This window comes from Podarcis gaigeae (assembly GCF_964106915.1).
Source record: "Podarcis gaigeae genome assembly, chromosome: 15".
Taxonomy (NCBI): domain Eukaryota; kingdom Metazoa; phylum Chordata; class Lepidosauria; order Squamata; family Lacertidae; genus Podarcis; species Podarcis gaigeae.
In genome coordinates this window covers 10,992,832-11,015,302 of record NC_139692.1, presented here as the reverse complement: position 1 = coordinate 11,015,302, position 22,471 = coordinate 10,992,832, and the positions used below count along the sequence as shown (strand labels likewise).

At 45.5% G+C, this 22,471-nt stretch overlaps 1 protein-coding gene across 4 annotated transcripts in view; it reads left to right on the top strand.

Moving 5' to 3' along the window:
- Nucleotides 1–22,469, top strand: part of AEBP1 (AE binding protein 1) — a 51,468-nt gene extending 28,999 nt beyond the window's left edge. For all 4 annotated transcript variants that reach the window (XM_083713459.1, XM_083713458.1, XM_083713457.1 and 1 more), the window contains exons 15-22: nucleotides 1,341–1,432; nucleotides 3,234–3,357; nucleotides 5,667–5,863; nucleotides 7,501–7,680; nucleotides 16,721–17,060; nucleotides 17,698–17,837; nucleotides 18,588–18,687; nucleotides 20,326–22,469. In XM_083713459.1, the coding sequence (XP_083569585.1) occupies nucleotides 1,341–1,432; nucleotides 3,234–3,357; nucleotides 5,667–5,863; nucleotides 7,501–7,680; nucleotides 16,721–17,060; nucleotides 17,698–17,837; nucleotides 18,588–18,687; nucleotides 20,326–20,900 (1,748 nt within the window). In that variant the 3' untranslated portion in view covers nucleotides 20,901–22,469. The remainder of the gene's footprint in view (nucleotides 1–1,340; nucleotides 1,433–3,233; nucleotides 3,358–5,666; nucleotides 5,864–7,500; nucleotides 7,681–16,720; nucleotides 17,061–17,697; nucleotides 17,838–18,587; nucleotides 18,688–20,325) is intronic.
- The last annotated feature ends 2 nt before the right edge of the window (nucleotides 22,470–22,471 follow it).

The following is a 22,471-nucleotide window of genomic DNA, read 5'->3' as shown; positions in this document are numbered from 1 at the left end:
AACTAGACTTGTTGTTGTTGTTTAGTTGTTTAGTCGTGTCCGACTCTTCTTGACCCCATGGACCAGAGCACGCCAGTCACTGCTGTCTTCCACTTCCCATAGTTTGGTCAAACTCATGCTGGTAGCTTCGAGAACACTGTCCAAGCATCTCGTCCTCCGTCGTCCCCTTCTCCTTGTGCCCTCCATCTTCCCCAACATCAGGGTCTTTTCCAGGGAGTCTTCTCTTCTCATGAGGTGGCCAAAGTATTGGAGCCTCAGCTTCAGGATCTGTCCTTCCAGTGAGCACTCAGGGCTGATTTCCTTCAGAATGGATAGGTTTGATCTTCTTGCAGTCCATGGGACTCTCAAGAGTCTCCTTCAGCACCATAATTCAAAAGCATCAATTCTTCGGCGATCAGTCTTCTTTATGACCCAGCTCTCACTTCCATACATCACTACTGGGAAAACCATAGGTTTAACTATACGGACCTTTTTTGGCAAGGTGATGTCTCTTGCTTTTTAAGATGCTTTTTAAGATGCTGTTCCCTTCATGGATCACTGCCTTGCCGTGGCGAAGGGGCTTGAATAACTCAGAGAAGCTATGAACTATGCCGTGCAGGAGCTAGACTAGAGAGTCCATATTACTTGAAGGCAGGAGGAGGAGGAGGGGAGAAGAATGAAGGGTTGCCTCCAGTGCTATCCCTATTTCATTAATTTACAGGAGTCTACTTCCATGAAGTAGGGATGTGGGTGGCACTGTGGTCTCAACCACTGAGCCTTGGGTTTGCCGATCAGAAGGTTGGCAGTTTGAATCCCCACGACGGGGTGAGCTCCCGTTGCTCGGTCCCTGCTCCTGCCAACCTAGCAGTTCAAAAGCACACCAAAAAAGTGCAAGTAGATAAATAGGTACCATCTGGCGGGAAGGTAAACGGCATTTCCGTGTGCTGCTCTGGTTTCCGTGTTCCATTGCACCAGAAGCGGTTTAGTCATGCTGGTCACATGACCCGGAAAAACTGTCTGTGGACAAACGCTGGCTCCCTCTGCCTGTAAAGCGAGATGAGTGCCGCAACCCCAGAGTCGTCTGCGACTGGACTTAACTGTCAGGGCTCCCTTTACCTTTACCTTTTTTTACTTCCATGAATAACATTTTAATTGCTTTTTTTTTAAGAAGCTTGGGATTGTATCCCACTTACAGTGTTTTCTGTTTTGTTGCTAAAATGTTATTGGTACTTACCAAACATTCAGATTTTATTTAAACTGCTTTCTCTATTTAAAAAGCAGCATATATAAATATATTAAATAATAGTATAAATAATATGATCAATTTCTGCCTTTGAGTCCCTCTCTTAATTTTTTTGCAGGCATCCACAGCTATTACAGCCTGCAGAACGAAGTGATGACATCAGTAGACAACCTGGACTTCCGACATCACAACTACAAGGACATGAGACAGGTGAGGAGAGGAGCCTCAGGCTTGACATTTGCTGCTTTCAAGAGGCTTTGGTTAGGTACAGTGGTACCTTGGTTCTCAAACTTAATCCATTCTGGAAGTCCGTTCCAAAACCAAAGCGTTCCAAAACCAAGGTGCGCTTTCCCATAGAAAGTAATGCAAAATGGATTAATTCATTCCAGACTTTTAAAAGCAACCCCAAAACAGCTATTTTACTATCTAAATGAGACCATTGATCCATAAAATGAAAGCAATAAAAAATGTACTGCAGTCATGCAATCAGTCAGTAGCTGAATTGTCACAAAAACAAAACAAAAAAGAGCCGCAAAAACAAACAGACCTCAGCGTAACACTCAAAACGGAAGTGTGGCACTCAATATACAGTGGTACCTCGGGTTAAGTACTTAATTCGTTCAGGAGGTCCGTACTTAACCTGAAACTGATCTTAACCTGAAGCACCACTTTAGCTAATGGGGCATCCTGCTGCTGCTGCGCCGCCGGAACACGATTTCTGTTCTCATCCTGAAGCAAAGTTCTCAACCTGAAGCACTATTTCTGGGTTAGCGGAGTCTGTAACCTGAAGCGTATGTAACCCCAGGTACCATTGTAGAGCATGTTCCAAAAAAAGTTCGCAAACTGGTACACTTACTTCTGTGTTTGCAGTGTTTGGGTTCCAAGTTGTTTGAATACCAAGGCGTTTGAGAACCAAGGTACCACTGTATAAGCAAGAAAGGAAGAAAATGTGGCAATGATTCAAACCCAGAACCACTCCCAGTGGCTCGGCTCAAGCAGAATAGGGTTCCTGAGAGGTCCACCCATTTCACTGCTTCACAGCCTTGACTGAACATTTGTTCTGATTTGTTTGCTGGGAGGTTCTAGGCCAAGGAGCATTCATCCTGGTTTGTCGCGTGGTGTTTATTCGTCTTCCCGTTAATCATTTATTCATCCCACACTTTTCAATGTCTTTCCCTGTAACTTGCCTAACTGCAAAAGTCAGTCTCTTTTTTCTTTGAAGTGGATTTGTTGTGCTAGGTCAGGAGTCGGCAAAGTTTTTTGTGGCTTGGGCCGGTTCACGGTCCCACAGATGCCACAGTGGGCCAGAGTGTGCGCGCCGCATGGTATTTCTTGCGTTTCTTCTGGCGCAGAGGAGTTGTGCGCAGCTTCCCATTGGCTGCAGGAAGTTCCTGCAGCCAATGGGAAGCTGGCCAGCATCGTGGAAGGCAGTCCCCGCTCTGCTCCGCACCGGTTTAACGCAGCGCATGGGAGCCGACTGAGTGGGTGGGGGGTGTCCCTGAGCGGACAGCTGGGGTCCATGGGCTGGTTAAACGACCCCCATGGGCCGCTTGTGGCCCATGGACCTTAGGTTGCCGACCCCTGTGCTAGGTTGTACCGTAGTTCTTTGTTGTTGTTGTTGTTTAGTCGTTTAGTCATGTCCGACTCTTCGTGACCCCATGGACCAGAGCACGCCAGGCCTTCCTGTCTTCCACTGCCTCCCGCAGTTTGGTCAAACTCATGTTAGTAGCTTCGAGAACACTGTCCAACCATCTCATCCTCTGTCGTCCCCTTCTCCTTGTGCCCTCCATCTTTCCCAACATCAGGGTCTTTTCCAGGGAGTCTTCTCTTCTCATAAGGTGGCTAAAGTATTGGAGCCTCAGCTTCAGGATCTGTCCTTCCAGTGAGCACTCAGGGCTGATTTCCTTCAGAATGGAGAGGTTTGATCTTCTTGCAGTCCATGGGACTCTCAAGAGTCTCCTCCACCGTTGGTTGAGTGGTCAGCAAATTGTAATGCTTTCTCTCCCTCCAGCTTATGAAGGTGGTGAATGAAGAGTGTCCCACCATCACCCGCATCTACAACATTGGCAAGAGTTCCCGAGGACTTAAGATCTACGCCATGGAGATCTCAGACAATCCAGGAGAGCATGAGCTAGGTGAGAGATGCACGCCATTATATGGTCTCAAAGTGCCCATCAACACTCTGCATTTTAGGCACTGTTGATACCACTTTAAGCAGTCATAAAGGTAAAGGTAAAGGGACCCCTGACCATTAGGTCCAATTGTGGCCAACTCTGGGGTTGTGGCACTCATCTCGCTTTATTGGCCAAGGAAGCCGGCGTACAGCTTCCGGGTCATGTGGCCAGCATGACTAAGCCACTTCTGGCGAACCAGAGCAGCGCACGGAAACGCCGTTTACCTTCCCGTCGGAGTGGTACCTATTTATCTACTTGCACTTTGACATGCTTTCGAACTGCTAGGTGGGCAGGAGCTGGGACTGAGCAACAGTGACCCGGAAGTGTCTTCGGACAGCGCTGGCCCCTGGCCTCTTGAGTGAGATGGGCGCACAACCCCAGAGTCTGTCAAGACTGGCCCGTACGGGCAGGGGTACCTTTACCTTTACCTTACTTTGACGTGCTTTCGAACTGCTAGGTGGGCAGGAGCTGGGACTGAGCAACAGGAGCTCACCCCATTGCGGGGTTTCGAACCGCCGACCTACTGATCGGCAAGTCCTAGGCTCTGTGGTTTAACCCACAGTGCCACCCGCATCCCTTAAGCAGTCATGGCTTCCCCCAAAGACTCCTGGGATCTGCCTCAAAGCCCATTACAGCCCTGAGGCTTTGAGGCAGGCGAGGGCAAGTATTCAGATGAGCAAACATCCCTGCAAGCCCAGTGCAAAGTCATGTTTTTGTAAGTCTGAGTCGACGCATCTGCTGACATGCCCCATTTCCCAGCATTAACTTGCTGGCACACAAAGCCCTGGGAGTGAACCGTGTAAGTCTATGATGTTAACCTAGTTCGATCATGACTCTCTTCCAAAAAACAAGAGAACATTATTTTAACAAGGTCTGCTCTCCATCTAGTCGGGTGAGCATGCTTGAGTTATATTAACTGCCTTGGGTTATTTGCCTGGCTTTCACCTTTGTCAACATTTCCATAACAATGTCTGGGCCTGATGTTCAGATTTTTTTATTTTTAAAAAGTATGCTTACCATAGCCATCCCCTTAGCCTTTTATAAGTACTGGTACCATAAAAAGCCCCAAACCTCCTACTCCATCCCACAACTCCTTTGGAACAAATCCGTTGTGCCAGGACTTTTTGTAAGCCAGCTTCGTAGATTGTCTGGACTCTCCATCTTAATACTCTGAGCTGGGAAACAGAAGTCCCAAAAGGTTTATGAATGCTTGGCTTCTCTGGATGCCATTCAACATTTTGACTGACGCAATTATAAACATGAAATATTCCAGTGCCGAGAGAGAGAGAGGCTGAAGCAGAGGCCAAAAGCTCACAGCTTCCAGATTTCTCTTGAGTACTGGCAACATTTGGGTCATAGGAGCCAACTCCTAGGGGCTGAGGTCCCTTCAGCTCCCCAAAATGTTTGAGGGGGGCAGCCCTCCCAATTGATGGACATTGCCATTCAAATGGGGTGTGTGCACCATGCCTTGTGATCAATTATATGCAGTGGGGCTTACCTGCCCCTCCAATATTTTTTAAAAGTTGGCACCCCTGATATGGGTGGTGTGGAAAGGGGGGTATTAGTACAGATGAAAAAAAAAAACCATTAAAGTAATTAACAGTATGAGTTTTAGTCAGTCAATTGATGAATGAATAATTTGGGTTGTAGCCAAAGCTGGTCCTTCTCATGGAAGTCAATGGACATGACTGACTTGGATTCCTCAGTTATTATTATTTTTTAAATTGTTTTATTGATTGTAAAAAAAGAAAAGAAAGTCAAACAAAAAACACACCCCAAAGGATAATACAAATTACAAAAAAAAGTTAATTTCTTACAACACAACTTCTTTTATGACTTCCAGTCGCCCCATCAAGTGTCCCAGGTTTCTTCAGAATAGCGCACTTTTCATTATCACTCTTCTCCCAACTTTTTATTTTAATAAGGTTTTTTATGTCCATACAGTCTAAGCCTGCCAGAGAATTCACATTTTTTACAATGCTCTTTAAGATATTTTTAATTTTAATGGGTCTCTTCGGAGTACAACTCAGCAGCCCAAAGAAGCTGAATAGTTCTTGCCTGTCCTTATCAGAGAGTTTGATGCTGCCACTGGAATTTGTGCAAAGTGGCACCGTAAGTGGGGGGGAAATGGGAGGACAGCACTGGTTGGAATGCAACAGGTTGTGGCAACAACATCATCTAGATTCTCTGGAACTAAGAATCACGACTTTAGAGTGACTTTTCTAATGGAGCAGCACGGCAAACCTGCCTCTTTCCTCGCCTTCTTGCAGGAGAGCCAGAGTTCCGCTACACGGCAGGAATCCACGGCAATGAGGTGCTGGGTCGGGAGCTACTGCTAATGTTGATGCAGTTTATGTGCAAGGAATACAAGGATGGGAACCCTCGTGTGAGGAACCTGGTGACGGAGACCCGCATTCACCTCGTCCCCTCACTCAACCCCGACGGCTATGAGATTGCCAGCCAAATGGTAAGTCTGTTTGGGATCAGGCTTTGCAGTGTGGATTGAGAGACTCTGAAGTAGGAATGGGAATATGGGACTGTGAAGTAGGAATTCGATTTCTCTCCATTTCTAATTTTTCCAGCTCAAGCTCTGTTTTCCACATTTCTACTTGAGTTCACGACTTTAAAAAAAAAAGTCATGAAAATTCAATTTCATTTTCGGGTGAATTTCTTCTGACACACACTTTTCTGAATGAACATTTGCCTAATGTACACACATTTGTGCAAGGCGACTTTTAAAAAATATATAATGCATCTTGTGTGTCATAATCACTAATATATGCATTTATATGCACACTTTATAGCAGTGCATGCATATTTGTACACATTACCTGGCTGGACTGCACTGCCAAATTCAGAAAGTGCAAATTTCGACAGGTGGCTTTGTTTTGGTTTGCATCTTGCTTCAGAAAGTGCAAATTGGGTACATTTGCCATTAAATGTAAATTTAATTTAGTTTATCCCCCATCCCAACTCTAAAGAGAGGGAAGAGAAGTAAGGGTTGGAGCGGGGAAGGGGGGTTAGATTGAAGAAAACTCTATCATCTATCTATCTATCATCTATCTATCTATCTATCTATCTATCTATCTATCTATCTATCTCTATCATCTATCTATCATCTATCTCTATCTATCTATCTATCTATCTATCTATCTATCATCTATCTATCTATCATCTATCTATCTATCTATCATCTATCTATCTATCTATATCTATCATCTATCTATCTATCTATATCTATCTATCTATCTATCTATCTATCTATCTATCTATCATCTATCTATATCTATCTATCTATCATCTATCTATCTATCTATCTATCTATCTATCTATCTATCACCTATCTATCTATATCTATCTATCTATATCTATCTATCTATCTATCTATCTATCTATCTATCTCTATCTATCTATCTATCTATCTATCTATCTATCTATCATCTATCTATCATCTATCTGTCTATCTATCTATCATCATCTATCTATCTATCTATCTATCTATCTATCTATCTATCTAATCATCTACTCTCTCTCTCTCTCTCTCTCTCTCTCTCTCAGCCTTCTGAAAAGGGATTCACAATGTTTTACTGGTCTTGCTAGCCAAACTAAAGATGGTGGTGGGTAGGATCTAGTTATGGTTGTTCTATAGCAGTTTGTATTGAGCTGTATTAATTGTTTGCTCAATATGTTTGTTTTTGCCTCATTTACATGCTATTGTGTTTTTTGATATGATTATATAGACTAAAACATTTGCTATTTTTTAAATGCTATTGTTAATATTGTGAATCAGTTTGGGCTCAACGTTGTTGCTGGAAAAGTGAAAAAAAGTTAAATATCAAAATTCTGCAGCAAAATGACCAAACAACCCCCCAGGCTTCCATTCCACCCTGTGCAGCTGGGAAAGAGGCAAATATCACTATGCCACTGCCAAAACAATCCTAAGGCTGGTAGGCATGCCAGTCGTTCATCATACTCACCAGAGGACAGTGGTACCAAGTAAACATTTGAAAGCCTGCTTGTGATTTAGGCTACCTGAAGAGCAAACCTATGATTTTTGCCACCATTGTGAATAACCGTGAGACCACATCCTCTGTCTCTTTGCAGGGCTCTGAGCTGGGGAACTGGGCCCTGGGGCACTGGAGTGAGGAAGGGTACGATATCTTTGAGAACTTCCCTGATCTCAATAGCGTCCTCTGGGCTGCAGAAGAGAGGAAATGGGTACCACACAAAGTCCCCAACCACCATATCCCCATCCCTGAGCACTATCTCGCAGAGGACACCGCTGTAAGTATTCTCTTGCTTCCGTACAAGCTTGACTTGGCATGCGAATCCTGAAAAGGGCAGCTGCGGGAGAATAGAGGGACGCGGGTGGCGCTGTGGGTTAAACCACAGAGCCTAGGACTTGCCGATCAGAAGGTTGGTGGTTCGAATCCACGCAAAAGGGTGAGCTCCTGTTGCTCGGTCCCTGCTCCTGCCAACCTAGCAGTTCGAAAGCATGTCAAAGTGCAAGTAGATAAATAGGTACCGCTCCAGTGGGAAGGTAAATGGCGTTTCTGTGCGCTGCTCTGGCTCGCCAGAAACGGCTTAGTCATGCTGGGCACATGACCCGGAAGCTGTACGCCGGCTCCCTCAGCCAATAAAGCAAGATGAGCGCTGCAACCCCAGAGTCGGCCATGACTGGAGACCTAATGATCAGGGGTCCCTTTACCTTTACCTTTTACTCCCCCTTGGTGGATTGCACTGGGAAACAAAATTTTTGTTGTATTGACACCTGCAGTTGTTCTAACCTAATTTCAACGTGCTGATTTCATATCTGAAGTTGGTTTTGTTCTGTAAGCTCCATGGTTTTTTTTTCCAATACATGTTTTTCACCATTATCTTTGTTTTTCACAGTGCAAGAATTCAATATTTTATTAAACACATAGCCAAAGTAGTACAATATGAGTATAAATGTAAGTGACTTATATAGCATTGAATAAGAACAATAATTACCATGTGGTTAGGGTAGATCAACGTGTCAGTGTCCATTTATCCCCAGTGCAAATAGGACATATTGGCAAAAGTCAGAAATTGAAAGATAACTATAGCATGTACACGAAAATCGATTTCAGATTTGAAACCAGCATTGACAGAACATATAAGAACAGTTGAAAAATCTCATGCAATAGAAAATGAAAAAATAAATGTTCCCCAGTGTTGGTTTTTATTTATTGAATTGGTCTTCAAAGGCATTGCACTGGCTTACTTAGCAAATGGATACATTTAGGGGAACTTTGGTTAACAGCTCATGGTTCATCTGGAGAGAACTAAGCCACAAGCCTGGGGTGGGGTGCAGGGGTGTACCTAGTTGCTTCGGCAACCAGAGCAGTGGGGGAGGGGCGAGCCGCCCATGGGGGCACCCCAGCAAGTTGCCCACGGAGTCCGTCTGGCGGACGCAAGCCCCACACTGCTGTTTTGGGCAGCATTGGGCCCTAAGTCACCGCATCACTCCCAGCAGAGACGTGTGGCTCGGGTGTGCTGCAGGCCAGGTTCTGCGGTAAGTGCCACCCCCCCGCAGTGTGCCATTTTGTCACCCCCTCAGGGATTACACCCGGGGTGGACCACACCGCCCCCCTTCCCACGCCCCTGTTGGGTTGACACACTAAGCCCAACAATGGCTCTGTTCAGCACAGCATAGCAGCAGAATGTTTGTTTGTTTGTGCCAAGTTTGGCTTAGTGCTATATGCAAACCATATTTGCTTTCGTAGATTTTCACGGGTACAGGAATGCAGGTTTTGGTGTCCTCGGGTGTCTTCCCGTGTAAAAGTTGGGGTGTCTAGGCGACGTTTCGACGAGGTCTCACTCGTCATCTTCAGGCTGGTGCTTTCGGCTTCTTGTTACTGGAACAGAGCGGGATCTCAATGTTTGACTTCCTATAAATACTGTAGAGGGGGTGTGGTGTCTAGCCTCCAATGTTCTGGGCAGAGAGGAAGTTCCCAGGCTAGTGTGCCTTTTCTTCTTTTGTTCCTTAATTACTTGAGAGATACCTTGAGTGATTTCTTGAGTGATATCCTGAGTACCACTTAGGTGGGTCATTAGGTGTGGATTAGTTGCTAAAGTCTTTGTGTCTTGACCTCTTGAACTTTGTGAAGAGTTTTCCTGAGAAGATGGTTGTATTGCACTTAGTTGTGCTTTGGCTTGGCTTCGTGTATAGGGGCGAGCTGTGGTTTTGTGGCTTGTGTCAGCCAGATCTGTGTAGGGATTGCAGGGGGGTGCAGCATCCGGAGGTGCCACCATGGATTGGCTACTGGATGGTGTCAGTAATTCATCTGTGGAGAGGGTCTGGGTTTGGGTCTGGTGTGGTTGATTGGTGTTGGCGTTCTGTGTGCCTCTGGATCTGGTGTCAGTTTTTGTGGGGAGGGCTAATTTCCAGATGTCTGGCAAGCGGGATGTGTCGTCACGCTTGTTCATGTTGTGAGGGTGTTTCTCTATCTCGATGGCTTCCATGATTATTCTCTTGTGGTGATGTTCCGTGTTAAAGAGCAATTTGGAATCTGCAAAATTAATTTCGTGTCCTGTTTCTTTCATGTGTTGGAAAAGAGAGGAAGTTTTTTCTTCTTTTTTGACGGCATTCTTGTGTTCTGCGATACGTGCATTTATTCGTCTGTTTGTTTGTCCAATGTACGTGGCTGGGCAGACTTTGCAGGGTATTTCATAGATCCCTTGGTTTTCCAACTGGATTTTATCCTTGGGGTTTCTGAGGATATTGGCTATTTTTTGGTTGGTGCAAAAGGCTGTTTTGATATTGTGTTTATGGAGGATTTTGCTAATTTTATCTGTAGTGCCCTTGATATAAGGAAGGAGGGCCATGCCATTGTTTTCTTCTGTGTCTTGGTTTTTGGGGGGTGTTTCCTTTTGGATTAGCTTCGTAGTCCTGTTTTGCTGGTATCCATTGGCAATTAACACATTTGAGAGATTCTGTAACTCAGTTGTCAAGTGGTCTTTGTCAGCCAGGCGTTTGGTTCTGGAGATGAGAGTCTTGGCTACGGAGTTTATTTGTGCAGGGTGGTGGTGTGATTGTGCATGTAAGTAGCGGTTGGTGTGTGTTTTTTTCTGGTAGATAGTGTGTCCTAGGGAGCCATCAGGTTTTTTGTAGATTAGGACGTCAAGGAAGGGAAGTTGGTTGTTGGCTTCTATTTCCATAGTGAATTGTATTTTGGGGTGTAAGTTGTTGAGATGTGTGAGGAAGCTATCCAGTTTTTCCTTCCCGTGTGGCCAAATTACAAAGGTGTCGTCAACATATCTGAGCCAAAGTTTGGGTTTGTGTTCTGACTTGTCTAAAGCATTGGTTTCAAAGTGTTCCATGTACAGGTTTGCGATGACCGGTGAGAGGGGTGATCCCATAGGTGCTCCTTCTATCTGTTTGTATCTTTGTCCATTGTGGATGAAGTACGTGTTGGTTAGGCAGTGGTTGGTCAGGTCCAAGATGTATTCGGGGGGATTGTATTTGTTTTGAATAGCTGTCAAGGCTTCATTAATGGGCACTTGTGTGAAGAGAGATACAACATCGAAGCTCACAAGTAGGTCATTAGGATGTAGGTTTTGCTTCTTTATTGTTTCTATGAACTGGAAGGAGTTTGGTACGTGTGAAGAGATGGATTCTGCATAGGGCTGAAGTTGCTTGGCGAGAAATTTAGCGAGATTTTGTAGAGGTGAGCCTATGGAGCTGACTATTGGTCTGACTGGTGTTCCTTCTTTGTGTATCTTGGGGAGGCCGTAGAGTTTGGGGCATCTGGATGATTTTTCTCTGGGGATGATTCTTAGCTGGATTTCTTCACTGATAGGAGAGGCTTTTATTTTGGATTTGGTGGTTTTTTCCAGATAGGTGGTGGGATCTGTTTTTATAGGTTTGTAGGCAGGATCTTGGAGTAGCTTTGATAGTTTTGCTTGGTAGTCCGATGTGTTCATCACCACTGTGGCATTACCTTTGTCTGCTGGGAGAATGATTATGTTGTTGTCTTTCCTCAGGTTGGTGAGTGCTTTCTGTTCTTCTTTGTGTAAATTGCTTCTGGGTGGTTTGCTGGAGCAGAGGATGTTGGTGATTTCAAGTCTGATTTTATTGGCTTCATCTGGGTTGAATTTGGTTAGGCTAGCTTCGACTCCGCATATGATGTTTTCCGTGGGGATGCGTCTCGGGGCGACTGCAAAGTTGAAACCTTTGGAGAGTACTTTGGTTTCAGTTGTGGTGAGGATCCTGTCTGATATGTTATGTACTGTTTGTTTCATGGGTTGCTGTGGAGGGTGGCCGGGCTTCTGGCGTTTCTCTAGTTTGTGGAGTTTGTTGGTGTGTGTGTCTGTCTTATGTGAGGTCTCCGTTTCAGCTCTCCAGACGGCTAGTTGTTTGCATTTGTCCCAGAGTGCAGGGTGGATTTTGTTACAGAGTTTGAGGTGAAGAGTGAGTAGATCTTTGTTGGTTTGGTCTAGTAGGTATCTTTTCTTGTGTAGTTCGTTTCTGATTAGGGATAGTTCAGTTCGTTTCAGGATCCTTTCGGTGGCTGGGGTTTTAGAATGGAATTTAAGTTGGAAGCATGTGGGAATTAATTTGTTGTCTCGGCAGTTGCGTAGGAACAAGAGATCACATAAGATGGTGGCTCTTCGGACTTCTAGTTTCTCGTAGGTTCTTGTCAGCTGGAAGGTTTCCTCCCCGTAGAGGTAAGATATTTGCTTTCGTAGATTTTCACGGGTACAGGAATGCAGGTTTTGGTGTCCTCGGGTGTCTTCCCGTGTAAAAGTTGGGGTGTCTAGGCGACGTTTCGACGAGGTCTCACTCGTCATCTTCAGGCTGGTGCTTTCGGCTTCTTGTTACTGGAACAGAGCGGGATCTCAATGTTTGAGTTCCTATAAATACTGTAGAGGGGGTGTGGTGTCTAGCCTCCAATGTTCTGGGCAGAGAGGAAGTTCCCAGGCTAGTGTGCCTTTTCTTCTTTTGTTCCTTAATTACTTGAGAGATACCTTGAGTGATTTCTTGAGTGATATCCTGAGTACCACTTAGGTGGGTCATTAGGTGTGGATTAGTTGCTAAAGTCTTTGTGTCTTGACCTCTTGAACTTTGTGAAGAGTTTTCCTGTAACAAAATCCACCCTGCACTCTGGGACAAATGCAAACAACTAGCCGTCTGGAGAGCTGAAACGGAGACCTCACATAAGACAGACACACACACCAACAAACTCCACAAACTAGAGAAACGCCAGAAGCCCGGCCACCCTCCACAGCAACCCATGAAACAAACAGTACATAACATATCAGACAGGATCCTCACCACAACTGAAACCAAAGTACTCTCCAAAGGTTTCAACTTTGCAGTCGCCCCGAGACGCATCCCCACGGAAAACATCATATGCGGAGTCGAAGCTAGCCTAACCAAATTCAACCCAGATGAAGCCAATAAAATCAGACTTGAAATCACCAACATCCTCTGCTCCAGCAAACCACCCAGAAGCAATTTACACAAAGAAGAACAGAAAGCACTCACCAACCTGAGGAAAGACAACAACATAATCATTCTCCCAGCAGACAAAGGTAATGCCACAGTGGTGATGAACACATCGGACTACCAAGCAAAACTATCAAAGCTACTCCAAGATCCTGCCTACAAACCTATAAAAACAGATCCCACCACCTATCTGGAAAAAACCACCAAATCCAAAATAAAAGCCTCTCCTATCAGTGAAGAAATCCAGCTAAGAATCATCCCCAGAGAAAAATCATCCAGATGCCCCAAACTCTACGGCCTCCCCAAGATACACAAAGAAGGAACACCAGTCAGACCAATAGTCAGCTCCATAGGCTCACCTCTACAAAATCTCGCTAAATTTCTCGCCAAGCAACTTCAGCCCTATGCAGAATCCATCTCTTCACACGTACCAAACTCCTTCCAGTTCATAGAAACAATAAAGAAGCAAAACCTACATCCTAATGACCTACTTGTGAGCTTCGATGTTGTATCTCTCTTCACACAAGTGCCCATTAATGAAGCCTTGACAGCTATTCAAAACAAATACAATCCCCCCGAATACATCTTGGACCTGACCAACCACTGCCTAACCAACACGTACTTCATCCACAATGGACAAAGATACAAACAGATAGAAGGAGCACCTATGGGATCACCCCTCTCACCGGTCATCGCAAACCTGTACATGGAACACTTTGAAACCAATGCTTTAGACAAGTCAGAACACAAACCCAAACTTTGGCTCAGATATGTTGACGACACCTTTGTAATTTGGCCACACGGGAAGGAAAAACTGGATAGCTTCCTCACACATCTCAACAACTTACACCCCAAAATACAATTCACTATGGAAATAGAAGCCAACAACCAACTTCCCTTCCTTGACGTCCTAATCTACAAAAAACCTGATGGCTCCCTAGGACACACTATCTACCAGAAAAAAACACACACCAACCGCTACTTACATGCACAATCACACCACCACCCTGCACAAATAAACTCCGTAGCCAAGACTCTCATCTCCAGAACCAAACGCCTGGCTGACAAAGACCACTTGACAACTGAGTTACAGAATCTCTCAAATGTGTTAATTGCCAATGGATACCAGCAAAACAGGATTACGAAGCTAATCCAAAAGGAAACACCCCCCAAAAACCAAGACACAGAAGAAAACAATGGCATGGCCCTCCTTCCTTATATCAAGGGCACTACAGATAAAATTAGCAAAATCCTCCATAAACACAATATCAAAACAGCCTTTTGCACCAACCAAAAAATAGCCAATATCCTCAGAAACCCCAAGGATAAAATCCAGTTGGAAAACCAAGGGATCTATGAAATACCCTGCAAAGTCTGCCCAGCCACGTACATTGGACAAACAAACAGACGAATAAATGCACGTATCGCAGAACACAAGAATGCCGTCAAAAAAGAAGAAAAAACTTCCTCTCTTTTCCAACACATGAAAGAAACAGGACACGAAATTAATTTTGCAGATTCCAAATTGCTCTTTAACACGGAACATCACCACAAGAGAATAATCATGGAAGCCATCGAGATAGAGAAACACCCTCACAACATGAACAAGCGTGACGACACATCCCACTTGCCAGACATCTGGAAATTAGCCCTCCCCACAAAAACTGACACCAGATCCAGAGGCACACAGAACGCCAACACCAATCAACCACACCAGACCCAAACCCAGACCCTCTCCACAGATGAATTACTGACACCATCCAGTAGCCAATCCATGGTGGCACCTCCGGATGCTGCACCCCCCTGCAATCCCTACACAGATCTGGCTGACACAAGCCACAAAACCACAGCTCGCCCCTATACACGAAGCCAAGCCAAAGCACAACTAAGTGCAATACAACCATCTTCTCAGGAAAACTCTTCACAAAGTTCAAGAGGTCAAGACACAAAGACTTTAGCAACTAATCCACACCTAATGACCCACCTAAGTGGTACTCAGGATATCACTCAAGAAATCACTCAAGGTATCTCTCAAGTAATTAAGGAACAAAAGAAGAAAAGGCACACTAGCCTGGGAACTTCCTCTCTGCCCAGAACATTGGAGGCTAGACACCACACCCCCTCTACAGTATTTATAGGAAGTCAAACATTGAGATCCCGCTCTGTTCCAGTAACAAGAAGCCGAAAGCACCAGCCTGAAGATGACGAGTGAGACCTCGTCGAAACGTCGCCTAGACACCCCAACTTTTACACGGGAAGACACCCGAGGACACCAAAACCTGCATATATATATATATATATATATATATACAGTGGTACCTCAAGTTACATACGCTTCAGGTTACAGACTCCGCTAACCCAGAAATATTACCTCGGGTTAAGAACTTTGCTCCAGGATGAGAACAGAAATCGTGCTCCGGCGGTGCGGCAGCAGCGGGAGGCCCCATTAGCTAAAGTGGTACTTCAGGTTAAGAACAGTTTCAGGTTAAGTACGGACCTCCGGAACGAACTAAGTACTTAACCCGAGGTACCACTCTAATATGGAAAACAACTACCTTGACATGGGGATTTTTTTGGTGGGCAGAGCTGGGCAGATGAGGCAGAGTTTAGAGCACTGAGACTTTTTTGGAAGAAGCACAGATGTTGTTGCTTAAGCCAGAAATTTCCCTGTTCTGTAAGCGGCCTCGTTTTCTTCCGATTAAAGCTGCCATGCCAAAAATTAAAATTCCTCTTCTTTCTGCAACAACAAAATCTTAGAACTGGTTCTTCCAACAACAACAATAAAATCTTCGGGTAAAAATACAGTGCTCACTGAAAAATTGTGCTTGCTTTAATTCTACTCACTGCTTTTATGTTAGGATGTGTTAATGTTCTTGTTTTGCTTTAATTTTTTGAAATCTTAACTTTTTTGCAAGTTGCTTGGAAACTTGCCGGAGGACAGGTTTCAAATCAAACAAATAAATTAATTAATTAATAGGAAGTGACCTGATCCCTATCCCATCTGGGCCACAGCTTGATTATGTGTGTGAGTGCTTATTTATTTATTTGCATTAAAAACAATACAACAGTATTATAAAAGCAGAGATACAGCCATAATACCCAGCACAACAGTACTTTAACTACAGATAAAGAACATTGCTACCTTTGACTGGCTGTGTCTTGGTGTGATCACAAAAGATTTTGCTACTTGATTATTTTAATGGTAGGGACAGAACCACCTAAATTGTATAGAAATTTATTAATGTATGCTACTACAGCAGCAAGAATGTTACTTGCCCCAAAGTGGAAAGAAGCAGAAATCCCAGTAAAGGAAGAATGGATACAAAAACTTATGGAATATGCAGAAATGATGAAACTTACCAGAAGAATAAGAAATCAAGATAACAAGCTTTTTATAAAAGAATGGAAATGGTTTATTGGATATTTACAGATAAATTGTAAATACATAAGAGCATTAGCAGGATTAGTATAATAACCTGCAGTTTTTATAAGAGGATATATTTACAGTAGATAATTAAATGAGCAAATTAAGTCGATTTGGATATGCAGAAGATATTAAGAAATAAATTTAAGGGACCACAGAAAGAGGGGGAAGAAAGTCAAAATTTGGAACGTCAAATTGATTGCGAAACGAATGGAATGTATAAACCTGAAAAGTATAAATAAGAAACTAAAACTGAAATAAAATAGTAGGTGGCAGGGCTTGAACCTACGGTTGTCTTCTGCATGCAGAATATGTGCTTTGCCCCTGAGCTACAAATTTCTGTGCCTGTTGGCCGCACTTTAACTACCGCCCTTCACACCTGTCTTGTGTGGTCTCCCTTTTCTCCCTCTCCTTTCTCCCTTCTCCAGATGGCAGTGGAGGTGAAAGCCATCATGGCCTGGATGGAAAAGAACCCTTTTGTCCTTGGCGCCAACTTCCACGGTGGGGAGAAGCTCGTCTCCTATCCCTATGACATGGCTCGCCCCGTCAACGAGAATGAAGTGGCACCTCCAGTGCTGGATGATTACGAAGAGGAGAACCCGGAAACCAGGGAGACCCCGGACCACGCCATCTTCCGCTGGCTGGCCATTTCCTATGCTTCGGCCCACCTCAGCATGACTGATACCTTCCGGGGAGGTTGCCATTCTCAGGATATGACCAACGGGATGGGGATCGTCAATGGCGCCAAGTGGCACCCTCGGGTGGGCAGTAAGTGTTGAAGAATGGGGGAGAGGTGGGATCATCATCATCTTGGAGTTGCTGCCTGTCTGGCACATTTCCTCTGTGGAAAAAATTTTCCAGGCAGTGGCAGAGCTAGCAGCAGTTGCTTCCATGTGAGAAGAAGGGAAAAGTCCACACACTGTTCTTTCTATCTAAACAGCGTTTTATTTACATCATCAGGCAAAAGAACAAATGATTCCACGAGAACTTGGACACATGCCCCTCTTACCCAGCAAATAATAAAAATAATTTATACCCCACCCTTCTCGGTTCAGAAAACCAGGCTCAGGGCGGCTAACAACAAATTTAAAACACTTAATTGATGCAACAAAAAACAGCATAAAATACAGGATAAAGTGGGAATAACAATAAATTCAGAATTCAAAAATCAAGTTAGGGAGAAAATCCATCCAATAAACATTAGATGATCACCAGGGCTAGCTGACTAAATTAGTCCTATTTGGGCCAGCGAGAAGACCAGGGGAGAATTAGCTGTGGGATCCCAGAGCGGTTACCGGTAATCTTCATAAAAAGGGGAGGGAAGGAAGGGGAATAAATGATCAGGCTAAGTTCAAATTGAAAGCCAGGCAAATTGAAATATATCCTCTTCCATATGTCCTTGCAGCCATGAATGATTTCAGCTACCTCCACACCAACTGCCTGGAGCTGTCCATCTACCCAGGGTGCGACAAGTTCCCCCATGAAAGTGAATTGCCGCAAGAGTGGGAAAACAACAAGGAATCATTGCTGACATTCATGGAACAGGTAAGGTCCAGCTTGGGGGTGGTGATGATGGGAGGTCAGGACCCCTGAGCAATGTGGAGTGGGTGGCAAATAAACAACTCACCCGAAGCACTCTGGGAACTAAAGTTAATGCTGACTTTAAAACAGGTGGGGAACCTCAGGCCTTGGGCTGAATGTGGCCCCCCAGGCCTCCCTGACTGGCCCTTGGAACTCTCCCAAGGCTACAAACCTTCACTGGCCCTGCTTCACACTCTGAGTGTTTTTGCCTGGCTGAAACATGTCCTGAAACGCCGATGTTGCCTCTGGCGTATCTGGTGACAGGAGCGAGCCAGCAGTAACCCCACTGAGCACGTTGGGAGTTCTCTTTATTGGGGAAAAAAGGGTCTGTGCAGGAGTGTCAGGCCTAATGAGCTCAGTAGCCGCTGAGGCTGAAGGTCCCTGCCTCCCCATGGCTGCCTAAGTCCCCTCCTCTCCAGAGTTTTCCCCAAGCAATCTGAGGCTGAGCCTGCTTGAAGCTAATGTCTCCTCCACCCTCTTCATGCCTCTACTGGTTCTGGAAGACCAAAGGGAAGCTTGTCGCAGCAGGAGGGGGACATTTCTGCCTCCTCACCAGCCAGACCTACCTCCGCCTATTGGTCTCCCTCCTATGTATGGATGGTTCATTTTACGGGGATATGGACTTATGTAAGCAGCCTTGCAATTTGTTGCTTTAGAAAAGATATAAGGGACTTGAAAATAATCCAGCTGCCTGAAATCTCCTCCTCCTTGCAGATACATCGGGGCCTTAAGGGGACAGTGACAGATCAACAGGGAGACCCCATTGCAAATGCCTCCATCTCTGTTGTGGGGATCAACCATGACGTGCAAACAGGTATGTCTGCAATGCTGAAGGTAGGGATGTGCAGCCACCTTGTACTGAACAGAAAACAGGTAGATGGATCTTCCATACATTAACTGGCCTGTAGTCCAGCCAGCAATAGATGCCCGACATCCCAGTAACTGGGAAAGGAAGAGAGCTGAACATGGGGAACCAGAGAAAGAATCCAGTTCAGCTTTCTCCAGTTTCTAAATCACTGGCACAACTGCTTTGCAAAGCTCAGGAGGCTTGCAGGTGTGTTTTTGTTCACCATGGCTGCCTGTGCTGCGAATTCTTGGCCTGGGCACATGTGGGCCCTGGCCAAACTATTCCTGTGACTTACACATATGCAACTTGTAGACTCAAAAGGGATCCCCACCCCTGTTGTAGAACACTTGGCATACCTTGGCGTTAGCGTTGACAAAACATCAGGAACAAAGCCCGCTTTAAAATTATTCCTGCCTCTGCCAAATACCTCCTGCCAGCCACCCACCCACTTCAAAACGCAGGTTCGTTCATGAGGAACGTGTTTTGTGTCTTAGCTTACAGCCTGCTAAACCTTATTACGTGACTTTCTCCATTTTAAATGCCCAAAGACCGTGCTGCCTTGGAGATATTGTTGCATTACAATATCCCATAACTCCTGACTGTTGGCCATGCTACAGTGAGGGGGGAAAGTATTTGATCCCCTGCTAAATTTTGCCCGTTTGCCCTCTGACGAAGAAATAACCAGTCCATAATTTTAATGGTAGGTTTATTGCAGCTGTGAGAGATGGAATAGCAACAGGAAAAACCCCAGAAACCCAGAAGACAAAAGTCAGAGATTGATGTGTATTATAATGAGTGAAATAAGTATTTGATTCTGAATGACCCAGAGAAATGGGTGAAAATGTTGTGGTCAGATGAGACCAAAATTCAGTTATTTGACATCAACTCAACTCGCCGTGTTTGGAGGAGGAGGAATGCTGCCTATGACCCCAAGAACACCGTCAAACATGGCGGGGGACATATTATGCTTTGGGGGTGTTTTTCTGCTAAGGGGACAGGACACCTAAGTCATCTTTTGCAAAGGAATCGAATACTTATTTCACTCATTATAATGCACATCAATCTCTGACTTTTTCCTTCTGAGTTTCTGGGGGTTTTCCTGTTGTTATTCCATCTCTCAGAATTACAATGAACCTACCATTAAAATTATGAACTGGTCATTTCTTCGTCAGAGGGTAAACGGGCAAATTTAGCAGGGGATCAAATACTCCGCCCCCCCCTCACTGTAGGTGGGACTTAGGGAAACAGAAGTCCAATAGGTTTTGGAAGGCCACAGGTTCCCACCCCTGCTATAGATCTCTCTCCCCATTATCTGCCTGCATGGGAAGATGGAAACGCCAAAACTATCCTATGGGAGCACAGAAACCTACCATCAACCAGGACCGGCCATTTGTCTTTTAGCCCAGTATTGCGAACTCTGATTGACAGCAGTTCCCCAGGGTCCCAGGCAGAAAGACATTACCTGCTACTTGAGATGGTTTTAGAGATGCCAGGGATTGAACCTAAGCCTTTCTGCATCCAGAGTATACGCCTGACCCCTGAACTAGGAAATCCCTCTCCTGTACAGAATCGTCGTCAAACGCTGCATGTCTTTGTCTCTTTCAGCAAGCGGTGGGGACTACTGGCGTATCCTGAACCCAGGCGAATACCGCGTCACAGCCAGAGCGGAGGGCTACAACCCCAGCGTCAAAACCTGCAGCGTCTTTTACGACATCGGAGCCACCCAGTGCAACTTCATCCTGTCGCGGTCCAACTGGAAGCGCATCCGAGAGATCATGGCCATGAATGGGAACAGGCCCCTCGGAAGACCTGTGCCGGGGGGGCGGCCCATGACCCAAAGGGAGCGCCTGCGCTGGAGGATGAGGATGCGGCAGAGAGCTCGCCTGCGCCAGCAGATGCGCAACCGCCTGCGCAACGCCGCCACGAGCGCTCCTCCCACGACGCTCCCAACCACAGAGGTCCCCTTCTTGTTCAGCAGCACCACGCTCTCGCCTTGGAGCCGAGAGCCGCCCACTACCGAAACTGCCACCACCTGGGAAACGGAGGTCTACACAGAAACTGTGACTGAGTGGGAGACAGTAGCCGATGACATAACAGAGAAGGAGACCTGGGAGGAGACCACGGGCACCGCTTTCCCCATGACTACGGCAGAGACGTACACCGTGAACTTTGGCGATTAGCTGCTGACTGTAGGCCAGGAACACTCTGAAGACATTCCCAAAGCTTCTCCTCACTCCATTTCCCTGGAGCAGATGCCTATAGTTGGATTATCATAGTACAGTAGGCATCATCACCTGCTTTTTAGAGTTTACTGAGAAATCCACTTAGCAGGCTATGCCCACCAAGAAATCCATTTAGCAGGCTATGTTAGCATTTACACCCAGGGCCAGGGAACCAGTGTCTCTGAGGATGGTTGTTGGACAGCATCTCCCATCATTCCTGACTACTGGGCTGGGCTGCCTGAGACTGATGGGAGCTGCAGCCCAATATCGTCTCGAGGGCCACAGGTTCCCCGTTCCTGCCTTCCGCCACTTCTCAAGACGCACATCTCGAGGGTTAACAACTCCACTTGCTTTAAAGGGGTATCGGTCCAATGCTACAGCAACCTAAGATTTGCCAAATGGGAAACGGAGGTGAGTAGCTGAGCTGAGCTCTGAAACAGAAAATAGGCCAAGAACAGAATCCTCTCCCCCAGCTGATTACATGAAGCTCATCTATGTTGAGGTGTTCTTTCCTCCACCTCACTTTTGCCCTGAATAGCACTCTTTGTAGCAGGGGTAGCCAAGGCCATGCTGGCTGGGGCAGATGGGAACTGAGATCCAACCTAGGGGTAACTACTTTGGCTATCCCTGTTTAAAAGCGTGACATGAGATTTGAGGAATAGGGAGGGAATGAATGCAAACCCAGCCAACAGCCAGTGACCCAGAATTCCATGCTCCCTGCCCTGAATGCATTAGGAGAATTTTAAAAAATTAGGTGGCGTTATGTATCTTCAGATTTATACCCTTAGCCACAATTTAGTACACAGTTGCATATGCACTTGTCTCTTTAAAAAAAATCTGTAGGTTGCAAGTATCACATCACTGTGCTGGATCATAGCCTTTATTTTTGGGAAAGGGTGTGTGCAGAATTCAGAGGGCTTGTTCCAGCTTTGGAACAATATTCTTACAATATTGGAGCGAAGGGCGGCAACAGATGTACAAATTGAAGCTCCAAGTACATCGTGCCAGCCAAGCTTAAACGTTTCTGATAATTGAACTCCCCTGCCCAAGGTTTTCTTCTCCATAAGGGATAGAATCTTCATAGCTTTCAAAGCAATGTCCAAGAGTCCATGGGAGCTACCAGATTCTTTATTAAAAGGTACAGTCCAATCTTCTAACAGTTATTCCAGCTACAGTTTCTCACTCTGTAGTGGGGAACATGTGGCCTTCCAGCTGCTGCTGGACTCCAACTCCCATCAGCCCCAGCTAGGATAGTTAGTGGTCAGGGATGATGGGACTTGGCATCCCAACAGCAGCTACAGAGCTGCATGTTCCCCCACCCTGATCTAACCAAAGTTGCAGTTTTCCCATTAATAAGCCTGTCAATTTCAGCAGCCAAGGGAGGGGAAATGGAAATTTGCCAAGTTCAGCAATACAGGGCACCCAGGCCACAGCTGCCCAGGAGGCAGGTCTAGTGCCACCTTGATCACTTTTGGCTTTCCAACAGTTCTTGTTATATGAATAAAGTGAGTTATATATAAAAAGGAAGC